Raw genomic sequence first — 21,555 nt, forward strand, 5'->3', positions numbered from 1 at the left:
GAAGCTTTGAGTAAGTTTGTTTTTTAAAAAATGTTTTAAGCTGTAATCTCATCTGTTTTGTTACATAAAGCCTACTGACAGTTTCCAAGACAACTTGGTACACTACAGACTTCTTTGACACAAGACATAAGAGTCAAAAATTATGCTTGCTAAACATTTTATTAAATTGTTGATAATTTTTGGATGAAATTTGAACTGAAAGAAAACAAAAAACATTAACCTGCTTTGCTCAGTTTTGTAGAACAGAAAGAGGATATTTGATAAACTGATGCACTGGATTTATATATAAAATATATGGCCTTACAGAGAAAGCTACAGTGTGCCTTGCAGAATTCTTTCCAGTACCTGTAGCACATCTGTTTCCATTCTGTTTAGCACAAAGCTTCCAGTGGATTCAGATAGTGCTGACACTCCTGCCCGGATGTTGATCAGGGTCTGAACTTAGGATACAATTCAAGACCCATTCACATGTGTGAATGAACTGTGCAACTCCCTCAAGAATGGTTTAAAAATCAGAAGTTACTAGAATGTACTATAGGAAAGCAAACAATTACACATAAAAAAACCTGACATTTACCTGATATGGCTTCTTCTTGCAGGAGATCTGTGAATATCAAATAGTGTATTTTCTCTCTTTTTTTGATGAGCTGGCACTGTAACATCAATTACAAAAGAAAAATAAACTAATCTAAATGCATCAAGGAAGTGCTAGATTATCAATTTTCATCAATTAGGTTATCAATGGTTTCTCCAACAGCTTAAATGAAGGAAAGAATTGGGCAGGGAGCTTTGTCACTATCACTGTACTTGGCGTGATGCAGGCAGGGGAATTCCATCCTCACCATTCTCAAATTAACAGAGCTGTGTCTGCCATGGCAGAATCTAACTCATCCAGGGCACTAGCATTTTGAGTTTATTTGCAGGACATGAAACTCCACAAAGAAACCTCTTCATAGCTGATAATACGGGATGTCCTGAAATTTCTCTGAACAAATAAACCACAGCAGTTCTCTATCAGAGAAATCATATTCTGTGATCCTCTGACTTGTGGAAATGGTTCAAAACTGCAGTAAGGAAAACCCAAACTTGATAGTAAGAAACATTTCTTTACTGAGAAGATGGTCCAGCACTGCAACAGGCTTCCTGAAGAAGCGGTTGATGCCCCAAGCCTATCATAAGAGGCATTTGGGCAATGACCTAAATAACATGCTTTTGTCAGCCTTGAAGCAGCCAGGCAGCTGGACTGTATGATCACTGTAGATTCCCTCCAACTGAAATACTTCAGGCGTCTCATTTGTGATAACTGCTGCTATGCCATTTATCCATAGTTATGAATTAGGCTTACCACTCGAGAAGCAGGCATAACAGTAACTATTTTTTCTGTGTAATCACCTAATTTATTAGATTGCTTTCTGCCAAGTATTTCTTGACCTAAACCTCATTCACCCCCAACCCTGAGCCCAATACAAGTACCTGCAGAGTTCAATGAGGCAGCAGTGCCACCACCACTGACAAACTGACAGACTGTGTCTCAGCAGTCCCATCCACATGGTGAACCACAACAGGTCAGGATGGAAATCACAGTGCTGCATCCCTGTTACTCTGTCAGGGGTGAGAAGTAGCCATCCAACTATTCCCTCCCCACATCCATGGTATTCCTGCAGGTCAAGCACTGTCTGGTTCCTCACCTATTGGAGGAGCCTGGTATCTCTCAACAGTTTTTCTCTGTCTGAGATTATATGGCCGATCATTTTCTTCCCCCTCAGCTTCCTCTACTTCTATATCTCCATCTTCTTCCTGAGACTCTGTTGGAGGGTAAAAATATTTTCAGAAAACTTCCACTTCATGTCAGAGCTACTTTTATCCTAAAAAATTAACATTTTAATGGTCACTGAGAATTACTGCCCGTTTATTAATTAACACTAATTGGCAAATCAGTGGAAATTTGAAGACCACGATAATCTACAACACATTGTCAAATTTCCTTCTAGTTTTTTACACAAGATAATGGAAAGGCAAAAGAAAGAAAAATAAATGCATTCAAACCAGCTTTAGTTGTAAAGTACTTCAAATATCGCTTCTATCCACTGTATTTTTCCTTCAATAATTATCCTTCAAATTAAGGATAATACCTTTCCTCTCTTTTCCAACAGGAGCCTCAATAAATCAAATATTTGACACAGCATGAAAGTAAGTACAACTTTATGATTCACAGTATCATTTTTACACAAAGCAAAGAACCCAGAAATCACTTTATACACTTTGTGTATAAAGGCACAACCTAGGCCCATCTGTTAACAGGATCAGAATTTCCACCCGTGGATCTCAGAACGAGGACTGCATTCTTATTCATTGGGACAAACCATACCTTCCACAGCAGTTTCAGTTAAAAACTGAAATGCAGTATGCTGAAGCCTGTATGGATGCCTGAAGTTTAAGTCTGACTTTTTAAGGAGGCCAAGCATGATACTGATCAGGCCAAACTTAGGCACAATCCCTTCCTTCCCGGTAATTTTTGAACCCATTGACCAGCTTAATTCAAATTTTTAAAGAAAGCAGAATTTCAAATACAGTTGTGCACCTACAAATCTTCTAAAATGTCAATGGACAGAAAGCAAACTTTAATTAATACCTTCCCCTGAAGCAAGGATGCAGGCTTAAGTACTACAAATTTTTTCTGGTAATTGCCACTTAGCACATGAGAAATATCAAGTCAGTTAGAACACACATAGTTGTAGATCATACATTCATCACATCCTGACTTCAACCAGAGGATTTACCAAGTGTTATGAAAAACAGAAGGAAGGAAATGTACTATACAAACAATTAAAATCCAGGCTTTGTTCTGCTTTCTGTAGTGCAATATATTGCAATCTTATGGGAAGAAGAACTTCGTTTTATAAGTATTTCAGACAAGCCTCCACAATTTTTTACAACCCATACCTTCTTCTTCCCCTTCTGTGGACACTTCATGGTGGTTCTGAATCCCATAGCTATTTCTCCTCAGTGATTTCCTTCTTCTTTTCACTCGAGAATACATATCCATGTTTTCCTGGAATAAAATTCATATGCACTCTCACCAGTACTGTCCCATGTCACTCAGTATCAGTCTCAGTGCAGTAAGTAATGCTTCACACAATCTCCAGCCCTTAAGTGTTTTGCCAGCAGAGCTCTCCATAGGTAGACTACAAAAGCAGTCTCATTTAATAGATGCTAAAGTAAATCTCTCAGACAGGACCTAGTCCATCTAATACAGAGTAACATCAATATCAAGTTTTCAACATCAATATCAAGATGACAGTCCCTGGTCCTGTTTCCAGGCTACCAGAGTATGCTTCAAACCAAAGAACCACCACAGCACATCATGAGAGCACAACAGTGAATTTATCAATAAAGAAAACAATGTAAAGCGTATCCACTAATTTAGTTCTGAATTTTAGTTTATCAAAGTTGAGTTTATCATTTTTTTTAATATTCTCCACTGAAGAAAATCATAAACCTTCAGACAGAGCTACAGACAAATGTATGGTGTTAGCAAAAGCAAACACGTTCTGCCTTGCTGTGACTTTTATCCAAGATCTCAGAAACTTCTGCACTTACAAATTCTGTATCTGTCCACATCCGCAGCCGTTCTACTTCCCCAGATCGCCTGTTCCTCCTGATGTTAATATTATCCATTTCCTGCAGGACAGCTTCAGCAGTACTAAAATATATGCAACAGTTAACACACACAAAAAATCAGTCTGAAAACAGTAACATGCAGAACTCTGGACGTAGCATTCAACATCTTAAGTTTTCTATCAATTAACTACAAACCTAACCATAGCAAAACTGAAAGATGCTATTAAAGCTTGGGGTAAAAATTAGTATTACAGTAGTATTTTAACAAACTTTTAAAAATTTGGCTCAGTATAAATTGCAGCATATAAATTTGCAACTGCTGAGACATTAGATTAGGTGTCAGGTAAGATTAAACATTTCTTACATTTCCAATGTAAGAAAGTAAAGCTTTTCACATATATAATTATAATAATGAGAATGCAATTAATGCCTCCACCCCGTAAGCTTTACAGTTTCTTACCCTGGCCTCAAAAAGACACTAGAACATAAAGGATTTACTTTTTGTTAAATCAGCAACATCCAGAATCTCATCATTCAGTATTTGACCTCACTACCATTTCTCATCTACGATTTATTCAGCATTTTCATTATCTGGAGTATTTGTAAACAGCTGTCAAAACAACGGTGGTATGTAAGTGATAACCCTGGCCAAGATGCTTCACTGCTAAAGCAGAGAACAACACAGTATTAGCCAGGCCAAGTCAATTATTTGGCCACCTGTCCTGAAGACCATGTTACTGCTCTCCATGGTGATCAGAGTAGCTTTCAACTGGAATTCTATTATATTTGTATAATATTTTTAAGAAGATAGAAACCTTCATTTCCTTTATTTCAAGCAGTTTAGAAGTAAATCTAAAGGGTGAAAGACTGCCTAGAAAGAAGACAGTGGAAGTTCTGGTGATATAAGTCAGTAAAGTCACCCTTTCATTATGAGAGCTCCTCTCCAATTTAAACAATTCTTCCAAAATATCTGTGATGTGTGACAGAACCATTTCAAGTAAAATCATGCTGCAGTTTGCTACAAAAGAAAATACGGTTGGAAGGGACCTGGAAAAGTCTACATGCTTGGCCAGGAGAGAGCATACTACAGAATGCCTAAATCATTCCTGACAGACTTGTGTCTAACCTGCTCCTAAAAACCTCCAATGATTATGGGACACACTGTTATCACTATAAACTCATATACAGACTTCAGTACCATGATCTTATCAAATTACAACCTTCATGGTAGACTTTTTCCTACTGTTGATGAGGAGAGGGAGATTCAACTGCAACTAGAAAAATAAATGTAACTCAATATAAGTTTGCAAACTGATACCAAGTAGTTACTGAGTAAGTCGAAAAAGAAAATTAAATTAATAAAATATTCAACAGAATACATTTAAAAATAAATATCATACTTGACAATTAATTTTTTATGCTTAAATCATTTTCCAGCACTGGAGAAAGCAGTCTCTCATATATGTGACTGCTAAAACCTGTTTTACAGGTGGGAAGATCTGGACATATTAGGTGACCTGCCCAGGGCTACAGAGAAACAATATTTCAAAAAAAGCATTTCTGGCTCCCATTCCTATGCTCAGACCAGACCATGCCTCCCTGTCTGACCTACTTTGTCTGCAAAGTAAATGTCAAAAAGTGACACCCACCCTATGTGAATTATTAACAAATGGTAAAAAACAAAAACAAAAGAAAGCTACAAACTTTTGATATTTTATGATCAAAATCATACAAGCAAAATCTCGAATGCTTCCAAGCACTGCTGCTAATCACCAATTTACATGACATTTAAGGTATCACTACATAAACAGGTTACCAAGAAACAAACTAGGGTGTGGATTTACAGCACGTCAGGCACTCTGCAGTAACTGCCAACATAAAGCTTTATCCAGGTGTAAACACAGAGTAACTTACTCCTCAATGAAAGCCTGGGAAGCTGCCCTGCATTCAGAGCATGGATACCATGGCAGTAACAGCACAGACCTAGCTGTAACTCAAACCACAGCCTAGCTTGTCTCAATGCATCCCAACAGTTAAACACAGACATGGCACTGGAACACAGGGGTTTCTAATTTTAAAAAATCATTAAGGTGCTTTGTGAATACAACTGTAGTATCCCCACATACCTGTTTACTAGCTGATCAAACAATAAACTCTGATTCAAAGTTTCAAATCTGTTTTTCCTGGACCGACAACTTTTTCTGACTTCTATATCTCCGTTTATGCAAGCATGGTCCCCATCTCCCTTTTTTTCCCCTCGAAGGGGATGGCTTTTGAGAGCTAAGAGAAATTTGTATTACTACTTCAAAATGCAGGAAACAACATTTTCACAAACAAGAATTAATAAGAGAATACTTAGCAAGGACAATAAACCAAAACTTATTAAGCACAATATGAACTAAAGAATTGTATTTAATTCCTATCAAAGTTATTTTAAAAGTTATTTCTGCATATTCAAGCTTGTTTCCTTAGATGATAATCTTATTTTATGATGAAAATTTGGCATTCAATTAAGCATTCAATATTTTCAAGTTAACATCAATATTAATATGCACACTTGCCCACAGTTTCAATTCTTAATCTTTCAAATATAGTATCAAAAGGTCAGATACAACATATTGACTTCACAAGCAAATCTGTACCAGCTACTCTGTACAGTGCCAAATAAAGAGATCCCACTGCTAATTGTTCCTTAGGCACCACAATAAATAATAAAATACCAAATATGCTTAATGAAATAACATTTACATAGTCAACACAAAATTAAACAAGACGGAACTGATGAAAAAGGGACACAAAAGACAAAGTGTGTTTAGCTGAGATAAGCAATGAAATGGCAAGTTTGTAAGGTACAAGATTTTAGGAAGACTGTTCAAGGTAGCAGGAGCTGCAGACAAGGCAGGTCTCTCTAAAGCAATAGAGTTAAGTAATGTTAAAAACCACAGAAGGCCAAATTTCAGATGAGCAAAGAGATTAAGTAAATTAAAGAGACCAAGTGAGAGAGGAAGGCCAAAATTAGTTCATAACAGTAATTTGGGAATTAAGGAAAACATTGGCATCATGGCCAAGAGGTCTGAATTGAGAAGAGAAATGGATTTTCATCTAAAACTGTTCCCCATATCCACACAGAGTATCCAAGATGGCAACAGGAGAAAACTGAGCAGTAACTTTTCTGGTCAAAATGGTCAAAGGAATAAGTAAAGTTGTCAAAAACATATGCCACTGAAAATCATTAACATTAAACTGTTTAATGTAAAAGCTAATACAAAAAGTTTCGCTATAATTCACTTACATAAGCTACGTCCATTTGGTAGTGTAGCACCAGGCTGAGAAGTTAACCTAGGAGACAATTAGACAGACAACATTAACATTCCTTAGCCAAGCAGAAGGCACAGAGTGAAAATAGAACTTTTGCTGTTAAATGCTCCATGATACCCTGACTTCAAAACCTTTGCGAGACACAGCCTTGGAAGATTTTGCTTCATGCCCAACACCTTAGTAAGGACAAAACTGCTCAATACCAATTATATGAATCTCCCCAACTGTCTAAGCATCTCTTTGATTAATCTCCCTAATCTTTCTTCATGCCCTTGTCCTGTTAACTCTCTCTTTAAACCTCAGAACAGAACCTTGGTATAACTCTCCAAAGGCAACCATCATTGCAACACCTCAGATAAACCAGCAGAAGTTAGAAGAACAGAACTTTTGGGAAAAAGTCTTACTGACTCAAGATCACTGTTAAGCACTGTGCTTTGGATTTTGGCAGAAACAACATAAAACTTCAGATGCAAAGACATGTTGCAGTGGATTCTAAATGACAATATGACTTTCAGTACCTTGGCCAGGTTTCATTTGACACAATGATCTAAATTCTCCCAGCTGCATTAAATATTTCTTTCTGTATATTGACATTTCTAGGAGGTCCAGTACAAGTCTACTCTTACAAACAAAAGAAACAGAAAGGTGCCCTAGTTTCAATACATTCCCAATGACCATGGCACATTAATATGCTATATTTAATTTATTCTGTTTTAAAAGAGAAAAGTAAATATAAGAAGAGGTCTATTTTGAGATTTACAAAGCTTTTAAGCAAACTTCATCCTAGCAGTCCAAAGACCAGTAGTGATTTACAATCACTCTTACATATAAATCATTGCAAGAACAATTTTGATATGCACATAAGTATGAAATACATATCTACCAAAGAATCAGTATTAACTGAAAGTCTATGGATGAGGAACACTCTGTGTACAGTCTTACAGTTACTTGTAATCATGTGAAGAACCTTATGAACACAACAACGTTTTGTAAAATACTATTAAATCAGTTATAAAATAAATTACTTCTGCTTCAAGTTATCAAACTGTTGCAGGACTGAGGCTATATTCAGTAAAAGTTACTTACTAGGCTGAATGACAATAGAAATAAACTTGACCGTTACCCATTCCCTAAAGATGGTAACACTGATTCCCTAATTAAAATGTCATGCCTTCTTATAGCTTGAGTATATAAAAATACCAATTACATTTCTAAATGTAAAGAATCTAAGACTCGGACTACATCTCAAATAAAATTATTTTATATTTTTTGCACAAATATGCATAGAAAGGAAACAGAGATGAGACAATTGATGCAATCCACTTTCCTGGAATCCTAAACTGAAGAAAATTGTGTGAAAATAACATGCTTCAAAAGTACACTCCTGACCTGCAGCTGACTGCAGAAATAGCATTAAGTGGGATAACAACACAGAAAAAACCGGTATGAGTTCCTTCTTCTCTTGGCACCAATTACCTGGACTGTCCAGTTGAGATGCTCCATTCCTCTCGCTGCCCAGTACTGCGTGATTTTGATTTGTCTTTGCCCACAGGATCAGCATGTTTTGAGGTACGTTTGGCAGGAGGAGATATGTGGCTATCACTCAAACTAGCATCACTACCTTCATCTTTCTGAAAAGGAAAGAAGCATCATTTAATTGGCTCATTTGCAGATATCCTTACAGAAAAAGGGTAAACTTCATCTCAGTAAAAGGAAAGTCTCTGTCAAGCTCTTAGTGACAAATCTGCGTGAAATATTAAAGGTATTTATTCTGAAAACATTACGAGAAGCTGTGAAAATATTCCATTTCAAATATTAAACTTCTATAATAGTTCTCCTGTATTTCTGAACAATTATTGGTTCTACAACCAATTGTATTTTTTTATATATCATACATGACACTGCTATTCTCACCTTACTTGCAAAACAGCTAGTAATGCCTAGTAATCCATAAAAAGAGAAGAAAAGGACTGTGGAAAATTAAGATACTTAAAAACATAGCAATTATTTATTCCACTGATGTTGTCTTTGTCTTTAAAATATTTCAACAAACACTCTTCCTTTGTGTAAGAGTTTTCCAGTACCTTGTTCTACTACTCATCAAGCTGTCCAGCACACAGTCAGGAGATGTCCAACATGTTCACTGACAGCATTATGCACACTAACCACATTACTCTTAATATCTTTTAAGAAGTACCTAAAGGGTATCAAAAGGGGCCTTTTTTCCATTGCACTTATCAAAGGTAACAGAGACAGAAACTCAAAGATAGTAGCAAGGGATTCCTTCAAAGTTGTACACAAGAAATGGACAGACAGCAAACTTCAGAGGATCTGCTTCTATTTAGGTGAACTACTACAACAAAACATAAAACCAGGATTCTATTAACTACAAATTTTAGCCCATCAAAACAGTCTTGATCCAGTGGGATCCTGGGCAAACCTCATGAAGTTTGCCTCATGACCTCAACAAGTCCAAGTGCAAGGTCCTACACCCAGGTCCGGGCAATCCCAACCACAAGTACAGGTTGGGTGGAAAATGGATGGAGAACAGCCCAGGGAAGAAAGACTTGAGGGTGTTGCTTGACAAGAAGGTCCCCACAATGTTCTTCTGCAGCCCAGAAAGCCAAAAGTGTCCTGGGCTGCACCAGCAGCAAAAAGGGCAGCAGGTCAAGGGAGAGGATTCTCCCTGTCTATGTCCCCAGTCCTGAGATCCCTCCTGGAGTCCTGTGTCCCACAGCATATGAAGGACATGGGCCTGCTGGAGCAAGCAAGTCTAGAGAAGGTCATGAAGATAATCCAAGGACTGGAGCAGCTCTGCTGTGAAGACAGGCTGAGAGAATTGGGGTTGTTCAGCCTGGAGAAGGCTCCAGGGAGATCTTCTAGAACCAGTAACTAAAGGGGCTCTAAGAGAGCTGGAAAGGGATTTTTTGACAAGGGTGTATATTGACAGGTCAAGGGGGAATGGTTTTAAACTGACAGATGGCAAGTTTAGGTTAGATATTAGGAATAAATTCTTCCCTGTGAGGGTGGTGAGACACTGGCACAGGTTGCCCAAAGAACCTATGGCTGCCCCATCCCTAGAAGTGTTCAAGGCCAGATTGGATGAGGTTTTGAACAACCTGGGATAGTGGAAGGTGTCCCTGCCCATGGCTAGGTTTGAAAACCTAAATGATGTTAAAGATTCCTTCCAACCCAAACCGTTCTATGAGTCTATGATTTAAGAACTAAATATCCCTTACTGCAACAGCAGAGAACCAATTTTCAAATATTAAGGTCCAGAAATTGTCAGTAAGAACTTGAACTATGACAAAGAGATAATTTTACTTAAACACAAGGAGATGACCACAGAAGTCCCATTTGTTCATCAGGCTTATTAACAACAATCTGATTTGTAGTCCAGATACTTCAACATTACGTACCACATACTCAAGAAAATTTTAAAAAAGAAAAGTCTTGTTTTTTAAGAGAGGAAGACAAAACAGCACAGTATTTAGAAAGTGAAATCCAAATGTGTGGGCAAAGTTTGACAAGACAAGCCCAGCACCCCTATGACACAAGGAGAGCCCATGCTCTCCCTTGCCTGACTACACAGCACCACACCAACCTCCTGGGATCTCCTTCCAATGTTTCTCTGATCCACCCATAAACCAGACGAGCTCACTAAAGATGCAAAAGCTCACTTTCCTTGTTAGATGAACTTGTCATTGATCTTAATGATTTCACTGAGGGATCAGACAACTACAAAAGATAATAACTACCACCATTCCTAAATACAAAACACCCTGTTAGCACTATAAAATACATGGGCAGCACCTGGCTGTTGCCCATAACGTTCTGAAACTACAAAATATCAACTTTTTACAAAATTTTAATAGCCTGCATATTCACTTCTGAACACTGTAAGTATTTGTGCATAGACTTTTTGCTTTATTCAGCCATCAGTTTACTTCTGGACCTAGAGAAATACAATCCTGCTTAGGTCAATTTTAGTAACTACCTCCCAAAACTACACAAGCTCCCCTGTGAAGGACAGAAGCAGAGTTTCAAGGTAAGCCACAGAACCAGTTTAAAACCGGCTAAGCAAGACAAGAGAAAATGAAAGGAGGAGAGATGAAGTAGCATGTAACAAAGCTTTACAAGGAGTAACATTAAAGCTATTTGCCAGCAGTGAAATTAGTAATGCACAGGTTCTTGTATGCCCTCTCCACCCCTTCCCATGCAAAAAGCCAAACTCCTCTGAGTCCTCTATCATCACCTTTCTCTGCATTTCCTCCAGTGCCTTGCCTCTGGTCCCAAGTCTCAAGTTCAGCTAGGATCTTGTGCTGTCAGATGGCAGTTAAAACAAAATACTGGCAATGGAAACAAATTCTGCTACTTCAGGTCTCCCTCTGCTACAAATATTCACAAAATTCATTAACATTTGAGTATTTTTGAGATTTCTAATGCTGTCAAATGAACACATACTGGCAAATAGCTCCAGACACTGGAAGAGCAGGCAGTCAATGTGATCACATGAGCGATCAGTTCCTTGCAGCTGCCTAAGGAACCAGACTAGCAATTAAGGGGCTTATTTAATTAGGTTATTCTTTGTTTAGGCTATTATTTTCAGCTGAGCCTCACTTGTCTGCATATTAACTCTATGCACAAACTCAGCAAGTACAAACCAAGTTAAATTTTAAGATACTCAAGTCCAAATACTAACCTACGTTAGAGTACATGCTGTGCAAGATGCACTAACACAGTTAGTGCATGGTTTTACCATGAAGTAGTGACAAAACTACTTCAAAGTTGAAATCACTGAAATTTTAAATATATTACCAAGAATCCAAGCTCCATTTTCCACTTAACAGACAATCTTAAAAATTCAAGCTCTAGGGAATCAAATCAGATTACCATCCAGAACCTTCACTACCCACAGTAAAATACAGAGATAGAGTTTCCATAACACTCAAGAGATTACCCAAACTGGGATACAGTAGAACAAGAAAGGAAATTAATTTCAGTTTCGGAAGCCTTTACAGAGAGCAGTCTATCCACTGCTTCCTCCCATTTATAGCAAAACAGGTCTAATGATTCTACAGCACTCAACTTGCTCCCTCAAGGAACTGGGTCTCAAACCATTTATACCTTTAATGATTAAAAATAGCACTTCAGCTTCAACCCAGAAACTTATTACTTCAGAGTAGATATCATGAAAATGTTCTGGGACTAGAAAGATACGATACAAGCATCAAACTTAAAAATTAAGAAATTAATAATGCAATTGCAGAAGTAGGAACTGATGCACTGAACTCAAAGCTCCTAATGAAACACTGGCACTGAAGCAAACGCACTGACATGCTGAGAGAATGCAGAAAATATGAATTAATAAAATCTTAATCATGTCAGAATTGCCTTCAAGCATACCAAAGCAACAAAGAGCAAGCAAGCATAGAAGAATCAAAAAATGACTTTACATAGTGTCAGAAGGTTCAAAGAGAGAAATATAATTTAGTGCAACTGCATTGATCCAACAGAAAAGAGAGACTCAACAAACTCCAGCTGTGATCCAGAACAACCAGAACCACCTCTTACGGAAAGCACTCTTGCTAATAATGAGTAAGGAAACAACTGGCATTAACAGGATAACATCCATGGTCTAAACTAGCAAAATACAGTCTTCATTATCTTTGGATTCAAGAGTAAAATGGAATGTGACAGCTGAATGAATACCACAAATCAGCTATTGAGCTAAGATTCAATTTAGGCAGAGGCAGTGGGGAGCAAATTGGTAACACACCTTAACTGAAGGCACTTGAACAAATGGTCCTGATATATCTAGAAACAAAAGCTAAAATGAATAATAAAGCAAGAAAACATATATATAGCTGCATATTATCTCTATGCTTTCTCTGCTTTTTATGAAAAGGAGAAAGACAGAAACACTGTTTATTTAATACCCATCTATGAGCAAGCTACAAATACACTGGTATACATCATTACCCGTAGTCTCTTCTCTATCCATCTCTAAATCTCAAAACACTAATTTGATACTAACAGAGATTTATTTAAAACATGTAGTTCTTAAGTTTTGGAAAACACAAACTAGAAATCAATTAATAAAACTGACCTTTTCCTTCTCAATTTGTCCTCTTAGCACAATGACTACACCAGTACATCTTTCAGCAGGACTGAAGAACACACATAGCAGGGGAGTACTCACTGACAGTGCCTTCAGGTGTATCACAGGAACCAGTTGGCTAAAGCATGACATTTGATTAATTCCCAAGTTAAAATACAAAGACTACTTATAGCATCTTTGAAGGGGAAAGGATAGGGGGGTTTTGTTTCTTCTAAACTGAATCTCCTGGCCAACAGAACAACCAAAGAACTCTTCACTAGACTGCTGGTCTGAACCCCTCAAAATAATCCTAATCCAGTAGGTCTTGGACACAGAGGATGAGTACAAACCATCTCTACCACTGGCATCTCCAAGCATGTGAACACAAGTTCACCGAGTTCTCAAGCAAGAGATGATATAACATTCAAACCACAACCACACCTTGCAATTTCTGAAAAAGACTCCGTCTGGTTTGCCACAGGTTCGTTTGTAGTCAGACACAGGCATGCAGACATGAATATCTAAGTTATCCACCATGGTCAAACTTGCTGTCCTCGCCATCCAGTTTGTGGGGCACACCCTGCTGAGTGTCTGCCACACCCTCAACACTCGCACCACTGCTCACACAGCTCCTCACTCAGGCAACTTTCCAACACACTCCCTTGAAAGCTGCAGCAACTGTTTTTTCTACAGCCTCTTCCCATGTTTAAGACATTAAATTAATGCACTGATATTCAATCTTCAGCTGATCAATCCTATTCCTCTGCATTTTGTTAATTGCACAAATAGCTTTTCTTTTTAATGCACTAAACAAGCACGAAAGACCCTGACAGTTACTTTCTCTTAATAATAATGAAATAAACATTTTTTAAAATCTGCTTCAGCCACAGGTTTTCAAAATCCTCTGTTTCTAACTTTAGTTAAATCCTAGCTTCTGATATCGAAATGTAACTTTTTCCACTTGACTCTCTGAAAAGACAACAATTTCAGACATGTCTCAATCATATTTTTACTGACATTGGAGAAACTAAATCCTGGCTATTTCTAACTTTCTATTTTCTAATTTGAAATACATCTTTTGATTAACAACACATCTTCTTGGATGTCCCAGAATACTAATTGGGATTCTTATTTTAAAAATACCTGTGAAAAAAACGAGTCTGCCTTCTCTCCTACCAGTTCATGTGAAGTTCTTGAAATGGGCTGTCCATTAAGAGATCTAAAATACTTAGGACTGTTTAGTGCATTTAACGAACTTTTATATCCTCCAGTATAAAAAGATAAAATTGCCTTTCCAAAGTAAAACAGTTATTCGTGAAAAAAATGTGACTGTGTCCCCAGTACCCCAATTACTTAAGCTCATGTCTCATCCTTGCCCTCATATTATGTAACTATTCAGTTAACAAATAACTTGCTTTCGCTGAAAATACAACACATTTCAAACACCAATAAAATACACCAAAAACATTGTCTAGCTGCCTGTCCAGTGATTCTGGAAAAGCCACTTGTTCCTTTGTGTATCAGTTTCTGCAAAAGTAAAAAATATGGATTGAAACATTAACTCCTAAAAATTTAATTGCATTAAAGATGTGCGTTAAGATCTACTGATGAGAGTTAGGGAAGAGCTAGGTTTTGCTAGCATTAAGCTAATGCATTTTTGGGCTAGGCATACTAAGCAATTTTTGAAAAATCAGAAGGCTTCACAATCTCTTTGAGATATTTTAAGGTTTTTTTGGTTCCAAATTCTACTTACTAGATCAACAAATTTTCTTATGACTGTGAACATGTCATCTGACCCGAATCTAATAAATCTCTTCAAATCCTATTTCTATTTTTTTTTTTTTTAAGTTCACCACTTGGCTTTATAGCTTATTCACCAAAAAGAGGGAGGGGAGGAGGAGGAGTAAAACTCTCCTTGTGCTTGGTACAAACGTTCAGTAGCTGAAACGCTCTCATCATCGTGCTCAAACCAGGTACCACACCTTGCCTTACACATCCACACTATGCCCTAATTTCAGGATGACACACCACACTACCCACTCTCTCCAGCACCAACGCATCCTCACAAGCTCCTCTCTTCCCCACCCCAACCCACATTTTCCTGGCAAATGCCTTCATCCCCTCATGTAGAGGAGAACTGGCTGGCTGCTTAGAGGGAAGAGGTAAGACTTGATACACTTGTCTGGGGAAAGAAGGCAACATGACTGAACTTGAGGTCGAGCATAATACAGACGACTGTATTTGTGATGGTACACAACATACTGCTGCAGGCTGAATATCTACCTTTGTGTCCTAAAAATCCAGTGTAAAAGCACTTTTACTTCAAGGCTAAATTGGATGAGGATCTCAGCAACCTTGTCTAGTGTAAAGTGTCCCTGCCCATGGCAGGGGATTGGGAAGAGATGATCTTCAACACCTCTTCCAACCCAAACCATTCTGCCTCAACCTTCAAATGACAAAAAGCTGAGAAATACATGTATTTGGATTAGAGCACATTAACTACCACAGTGGGAACTCCAAGTTTCATGAAGGCCCTGATGCATTAACCTTGCTGACAGCTAAAAAAAAAGAACGTCAGCTTAAAAGAACACATCTCCTGGTTGCAGTTCTCTAATTTCCACTTGTTTGCACACAGTCATTTATCAGACATTGGCTCTCCACAGGTGTTAAGGAAAAATAATGTTCATGCTTAAGTGCTTGATGATCTTGGAATAAACAACTATTAACGATGTATTTCATTAGTGGTAATGATAGTAAAGAATGCCTCAATTGAAGGATGATCTGAATCCTTTTAACATTCAGCTTCTGTAGTTTTTTTCAGTGAACAATGCTCACGTCAATAATAACCATTAAGAACACAAAGAATACCATCATCTAGACTTTTTTCAGAAGAATAAATTCTTCCCCGTTTGTTCAGATTAAAAAAAAAATAAATAAATTCTTGCACTGGAAGATCTGCTTTATTATTTCAACTGATTTCCATCTTATTTCCTGAAACTCTTCTACGCTAGAATTCAGGTTATTTAATAAATGTGAAAGCTTTTGAGAAAAGTTAATAGTTTACAAGTTAAAAATATAAGCACTGTTAATTTGGGATTTTCACACCTGCAACCATTCCCTCTGTCTGTTACAGAAAAAGACACCTGTTTGTATCCACACTGAATGCCTGTCAACAGCTCCAGTGTGACACAAAAAACCCTTGCAATCTACAGGTTGCTTGGTTCATGAATGAAAGGGAGAGTGACCTACAGAGCAGCCTCTGCCAAACTGTGACAGAGGCCATAAATAGTGAGCTGAGCTTTATCTTCCCATCATCAGCAGCATTTCTGCCACAAGCACTCCCCTCTTCTCTGTGCCTTCACCAAAATTAGGATGATACTGTCAAATTTCAGCTGATAATCAAATCAGAAGGATGGAGGGGAGAGAGGCGAGGGAAAGCCAGAGGATGTGGAGAAGATTAGTTTCAGCTGGACCAGTAACGTGATCCTGATCCAGCTGATCAAATGGCCTGGCAAGCATTAATATTGGCGAGCCTGTTGTTTTCACAACTGCAGAGTTCACAGCCAGAGCTCACAGCTAGCAGCACATGTGAAATCACACACCTGCAGAAGATCAAGTCCACTGAGAAGTCTACTTGCTGTATGGGGTCCACACCTCACTTAGAAGTTTTTCTAGTAGATCCACTTAAGGGAAGTTTTTAAAACCACTGATCCTCCTTATTTAACACTGAAGGAATACTAAAAGCAACACAGTTTTAGTCAGAACTGCATCAACCATTTCTGTGAGTTTCTAGACTCTGTTAACAAGACTTTTAAAGCAGAAATTATATTTATGTAATGAATTGAGAATCAAGAATTATTACAATTCTGATGTGGAAAAAATGAAAACATTCAAATGTTTATTCCTACACTCAGTCCTCAAAAATCCATCTTGTTTCTGCTTAACAGCCACATCCTAAACAAAGCCTATAGGACATGGCCTCCTTCAATACTACTATAAACCTAAATAAAGCAGCAGAATTATCTAAATGAGGATAGTGAAGAGGAGAACAGAGTGGAGAAGCCCTGAACCAAACTGTTCCCCAAGGTTTGGACATGACCAGGAAATAGACTCAGTAAACTAAGCAAGGAAGTGTCTGTAGCAATGGAAACTAGGAAGGTGGCCTTCCGTGTGGATAAAAAATAAGATTAAAAAACACTTCTGCACCCCTAACTACAATGTACTTGAAGACAGTATTTTCAAAAGAGAAAAAAATAAATTAAAATTGTGTACAATTGCGATAGAAATCTTGAGATTGATGTACTGAAATTTAAATCATAATAAAAACAAAATTTGAAGCCTGAACGATACATCAGAGAAATAACAGAGGATAGTTATTAAGTATTTGGAATGAGGGATTGCTGAAGCACAGCAACAAATTTCACTGCAAGTAATCTCTTCCACATGTAGAAAATGAACAGCTTCTTCATTTCAGGTTATTTAAATAGCTTGGCTCAACTATTTATCCATTTAAAATGAAGGAACTGACTGGAGGCTGGAGAAAAGCAAAATGCCCCCTTCCAAAATTATGAAAACAACCAAACCAAAGCCTCCATTCGAAGTGCAACTGGACACAAACTTTCTATTAAAGCTTTACATTAGTTAGGCCATCAACAGACACTAGTAGAAGGAAAAAGGTAAAACTACAAAATTCAGTACAGGCCACAAGAACTATGGAATTTGGAGAAGCTTCTAAGTTCTGTCTTTCTAATAGGAGAACTAAAGCTGCGTCCTTCATACCTAGTTCAGCTGGAGTTGAAGCTATTACAGCATACACATACTCAGTGCAAAATGGAAAGGCTTACAGAAGATTATACATTAATCTAAGGTTGAAAAGGTGCCTGTTTGAGTAGCTACTGAGCAAAAAGAAACCTAAATTTATTCAGAAAAAGAATCCAATCACGTATAAATGCAAACCAACACTTGAACAATTTAAAGCAGAATTAATGGTTAAAATAAACCATGAAAATCCCATCAAAGGTAATGAAGACAATATTTCAAGAGTGAAGTCAGTCTAAAAAATTGTTTAGAAAAACCAGCAAAGCATGAAGTGTACACAAAAAAAGGATAAAAACATATTGTCAGCTCCCTTTGCAATAAATGGGTTCATGAGTGATATTACCCACAGAAAAAGTAATCCATTAGAGATAAAACACCTAATAAATAATCAGCAATCTTTCAAAGGGTCACAGCTACAAAACAACACACAAAATTCATAGCAATGAAAGCATCAGCTCACTGATGCCTACTTGCTGCATGCTTTGGTACAAGATGGGTTTTATCAAGTTTTACAGAGAAATCATTCAAAGCATCATTAGATTGGAATTAAAACTTTGCCACAGCATAGCAAACATTCAACAATTTAGGGCAGGATGTGCAAAACCATACCACATGCAACTGAAACTGCAGGGGGATGGAGGTGATCAGAATATAATTACCTGAGCTAATTATCTTGCATAACCCCGAGCTGTATGCGACTCTTGCAAAATTGTGATGGGCTGTCTCACAGCCATGGGTCAAACCTTCTGTTTGAAGTTCAGACAGAGACAGTAGTTGGAGAAGCAGCTTTTATTAATATTACTTTGGGACAAACCCAATATTCAGAGGAAGCAATGCAGCACACGAAACATCAACACCATTTCCTGAGTACTCTTTGGAGATCTTATCCATTCACTGGATTAGCCCTTGGATTGCTTCCTTTGAAGGCCCTGGAACAGTGTGACAGCAAGGATGCTTCAAACAGGATGCACTACTGCCTCCCAAAACAGACCATGGACACTTCAGGTGTCCTGAGAGCAGCCTAGACTGATTTGGCAGGATACATAAGAAGAATTCAAAATCAGGACTGCTCTTCAGAACCACAAAAGGATCACAAATGCCAGCTGTATGGTATTTTGACAGAACCCTGAACAAAGACTGCTTCCAACAATTGCTCCATTTCCCACTGCTCACAGCTGTATTAACACCATACAGCCAAGGAATGGCCTGCCTGACTCATATTACAACACTGATTTTTCCCTGATAAATCCCAAAAGAGCAGCAGACCACTAAACCAGAAAGAACTCGAGATTTTATTACACACTGAAAAGATGAGCTTTCCTGGGAATCTTCCTTTAAATTAAATTGTTTGGAATAACTTCACAAGGCTTTATATTTCGGGATGTATTTCAAAGAACTGTAAAAGCATTAGCCTCAATACCTTTACTGATGCTACTGCAAACTCAAACACGAAGGCTATGCAGTTCTTTAAAACACAGATACTGGACAGGAGCTTTTTTCCTTGAAGAACTTTACACAGGTGGCCAGCAAGTGTCATTTATCCAGCATAAGGAGGAAAACCTAACTTTTTCTACAGCTTTATTCTAAACACCAGAGCATCCAGAACACTACTTTGCACAGACAAGAAAGAAAATATGCCAATCGGAGTCTTTCATAAAGGAAAACCTGATTTTTAGAAAGCTCTATTGGTTATGTTTAAAACTTGTAATTTAAAAGAAATCATAGTAAGTTTTTATCTTTTTTTTATTTTTTTATGTTTTCAACAGCTGACCATTAAAGGATTTTCGAAGAGTAAAATGCAGCAACAAGTTTATGCTACAAAAACTGCATTATCACCCAGAAACCAGAAAACACTTCTATTGCTACAGATTGAGAAACTCTAGTGAGAGATGCTGAAAAACACTGGCATCACATAGAAATGCTGTGTAGCTCTCCAGCTTTCCTCACTCCAGCACCGATGTCTTTCCTGCAGCCCCTGATTGCTCCCATTAGCAATTAAGTACAATGGAGAGCTCTGGGTTGCGCCGCGCAAGTTGAACAGTGTCGGCAGCGCTACTTTTAGCGAGGATCATGTGTTACAATTATCACCGTGCCCTCAAGTAGCCCTTAAGGCACTGCTAATGCTTTCTTGGCTAATTAAATTAAGCTAACCTTGTATACATTTCTAAAATGTCTAACTAGTGCGCTGACAAAATTTAATAGTGTTCATCACACAATGAATTCTTGATCAACACTTTTGATTTGTGCTGTGAGATGACTAGGAAAAATGATTTCAATTGCCAAAGAAGTGCTACCAGCAATCACGACTCAGTATCTGAAAACATCAGATATCAGTAGAATTTGCACAAAGTGTAAATTTAACCACTTATGGTCACAGGATCCTAAATTTTTTCATAGTGTGAATGAAGTCCACTGAACCTATCAGCCTTGTGTTAAAATTTTATGTAGAAGATTTTGATGAGCTTTTCTTGTCAGAATGCTTTAATATAAAGCTAGAACACTTCCCAAATTTTAATGCTCAGAAGAAAAAAATCTGTATTTTTATACACATATGCATAATTTGTATAACAACAGAACACATATATATGTAAGCAGAACTTCAAAATCTACTAAATAGTGTGTAAATCAGTCCTGGAAACGGGAAGAAAACAAAGCCCAGTTTTTTCCCCTCTGTACCCTCTCTATGCACTCTGCTATGACATCATCTCAGACAATAAACTTCTTGGCTCCTTGATCCATTTAGTGAGGGATTTTGTTCATTTTAATCTGGCTTCTGGTCAGCAGACAGACACACATGTATTCATCTCCATCACTGACTGCATGGTCGCCAATCAATAATTCAAACCAGTTTACTTTTCAAAGCCTTACGTCATTGCTTTCTCCAAGCTGAGAGAGTACTACTGAGGGAATACTCTGAACAAGATAAAGGCATTTAGATATTACAGTCCATTTCCACAAAATGTGTGTTGCCTCCAGATTCAGATCAAACAAAAAAGGACACTATTCACACATAACTCAGCATAATATTGAAATAGAAGACTGGAACCTTGAATTCTTGAGAGCGAGTCAGGTCTATCCTGAAAAATGCATACAAAAAGCCCAAACAAATCGGGGGGGGGGGAAGTATATCAGAAAAAGCCAAGAGGAAAAAATAAGAGAAAAATAGGAAATAGATACCAAAGAGGTAGAAGGCAAGTCCTATCCCCTCATTTGGCCTACTCAGCATCTTACAGGATGCCATTAGGTTACGATTACGTTTTTTGTTGTTAATAAGGAACAGACAGACGATCTTTTAAAATATATTCTGAAAGGTGGCTACAAGCATTCCCACTGAAGAGCATTTCTCAGGGAGTCCTGGTTAAAAGCTCCATGCAAGAAAATTAAGTCACACACTGCAAACAAGAAGCATCCAATCTCTTCCAGAGCTCCAAACTCGAGCTCCCCATTAACCCGATTAACTGCTGGTAGCAAGGCTGGTTTCCTGATGTGACACCCAAAAGATTTAGAAAAGGCAGAATATTCAGCCAACTGCAAAAAAACCCACAAAAACAAAACAAAAAACAAACAGAACAAAAAAAACCCAACAATCAAAAAAACTCAAAAAAACCCCAACACAGAACTGCATGAAGACGATTCCAGCACACTTTCTGAACGCAGCCTCACTATCTGTCTCCCGACAGACGCTTCCAAAAGCAAAG

At 37.8% G+C, this 21,555-nt stretch overlaps 1 protein-coding gene across 3 annotated transcripts in view; it reads right to left on the reverse strand.

Annotated features, from left to right (window-relative positions):
* ATAD2B (ATPase family AAA domain containing 2B) overlaps positions 1-21,555 on the reverse strand; it is a 73,997-nt gene that overhangs the window by 50,105 nt on the left and 2,337 nt on the right. For all 3 annotated transcript variants that reach the window (XM_014872967.2, XM_014872966.2, XM_014872965.2), the window contains exons 2-8: positions 8,416-8,570; positions 6,914-6,960; positions 5,748-5,901; positions 3,601-3,703; positions 2,944-3,052; positions 1,689-1,805; positions 578-653 (exon numbers count right to left, since the gene is read on the reverse strand). In XM_014872967.2, the coding sequence (XP_014728453.2) occupies positions 578-653; positions 1,689-1,805; positions 2,944-3,052; positions 3,601-3,703; positions 5,748-5,901; positions 6,914-6,960; positions 8,416-8,570 (761 nt within the window). The remainder of the gene's footprint in view (positions 1-577; positions 654-1,688; positions 1,806-2,943; positions 3,053-3,600; positions 3,704-5,747; positions 5,902-6,913; positions 6,961-8,415; positions 8,571-21,555) is intronic.

This window comes from Sturnus vulgaris, chromosome 3 (assembly GCF_052056855.1).
Source record: "Sturnus vulgaris isolate bStuVul1 chromosome 3, bStuVul1.hap1, whole genome shotgun sequence".
In the NCBI taxonomy this organism is placed as follows: Eukaryota; Metazoa; Chordata; class Aves; order Passeriformes; family Sturnidae; genus Sturnus; species Sturnus vulgaris.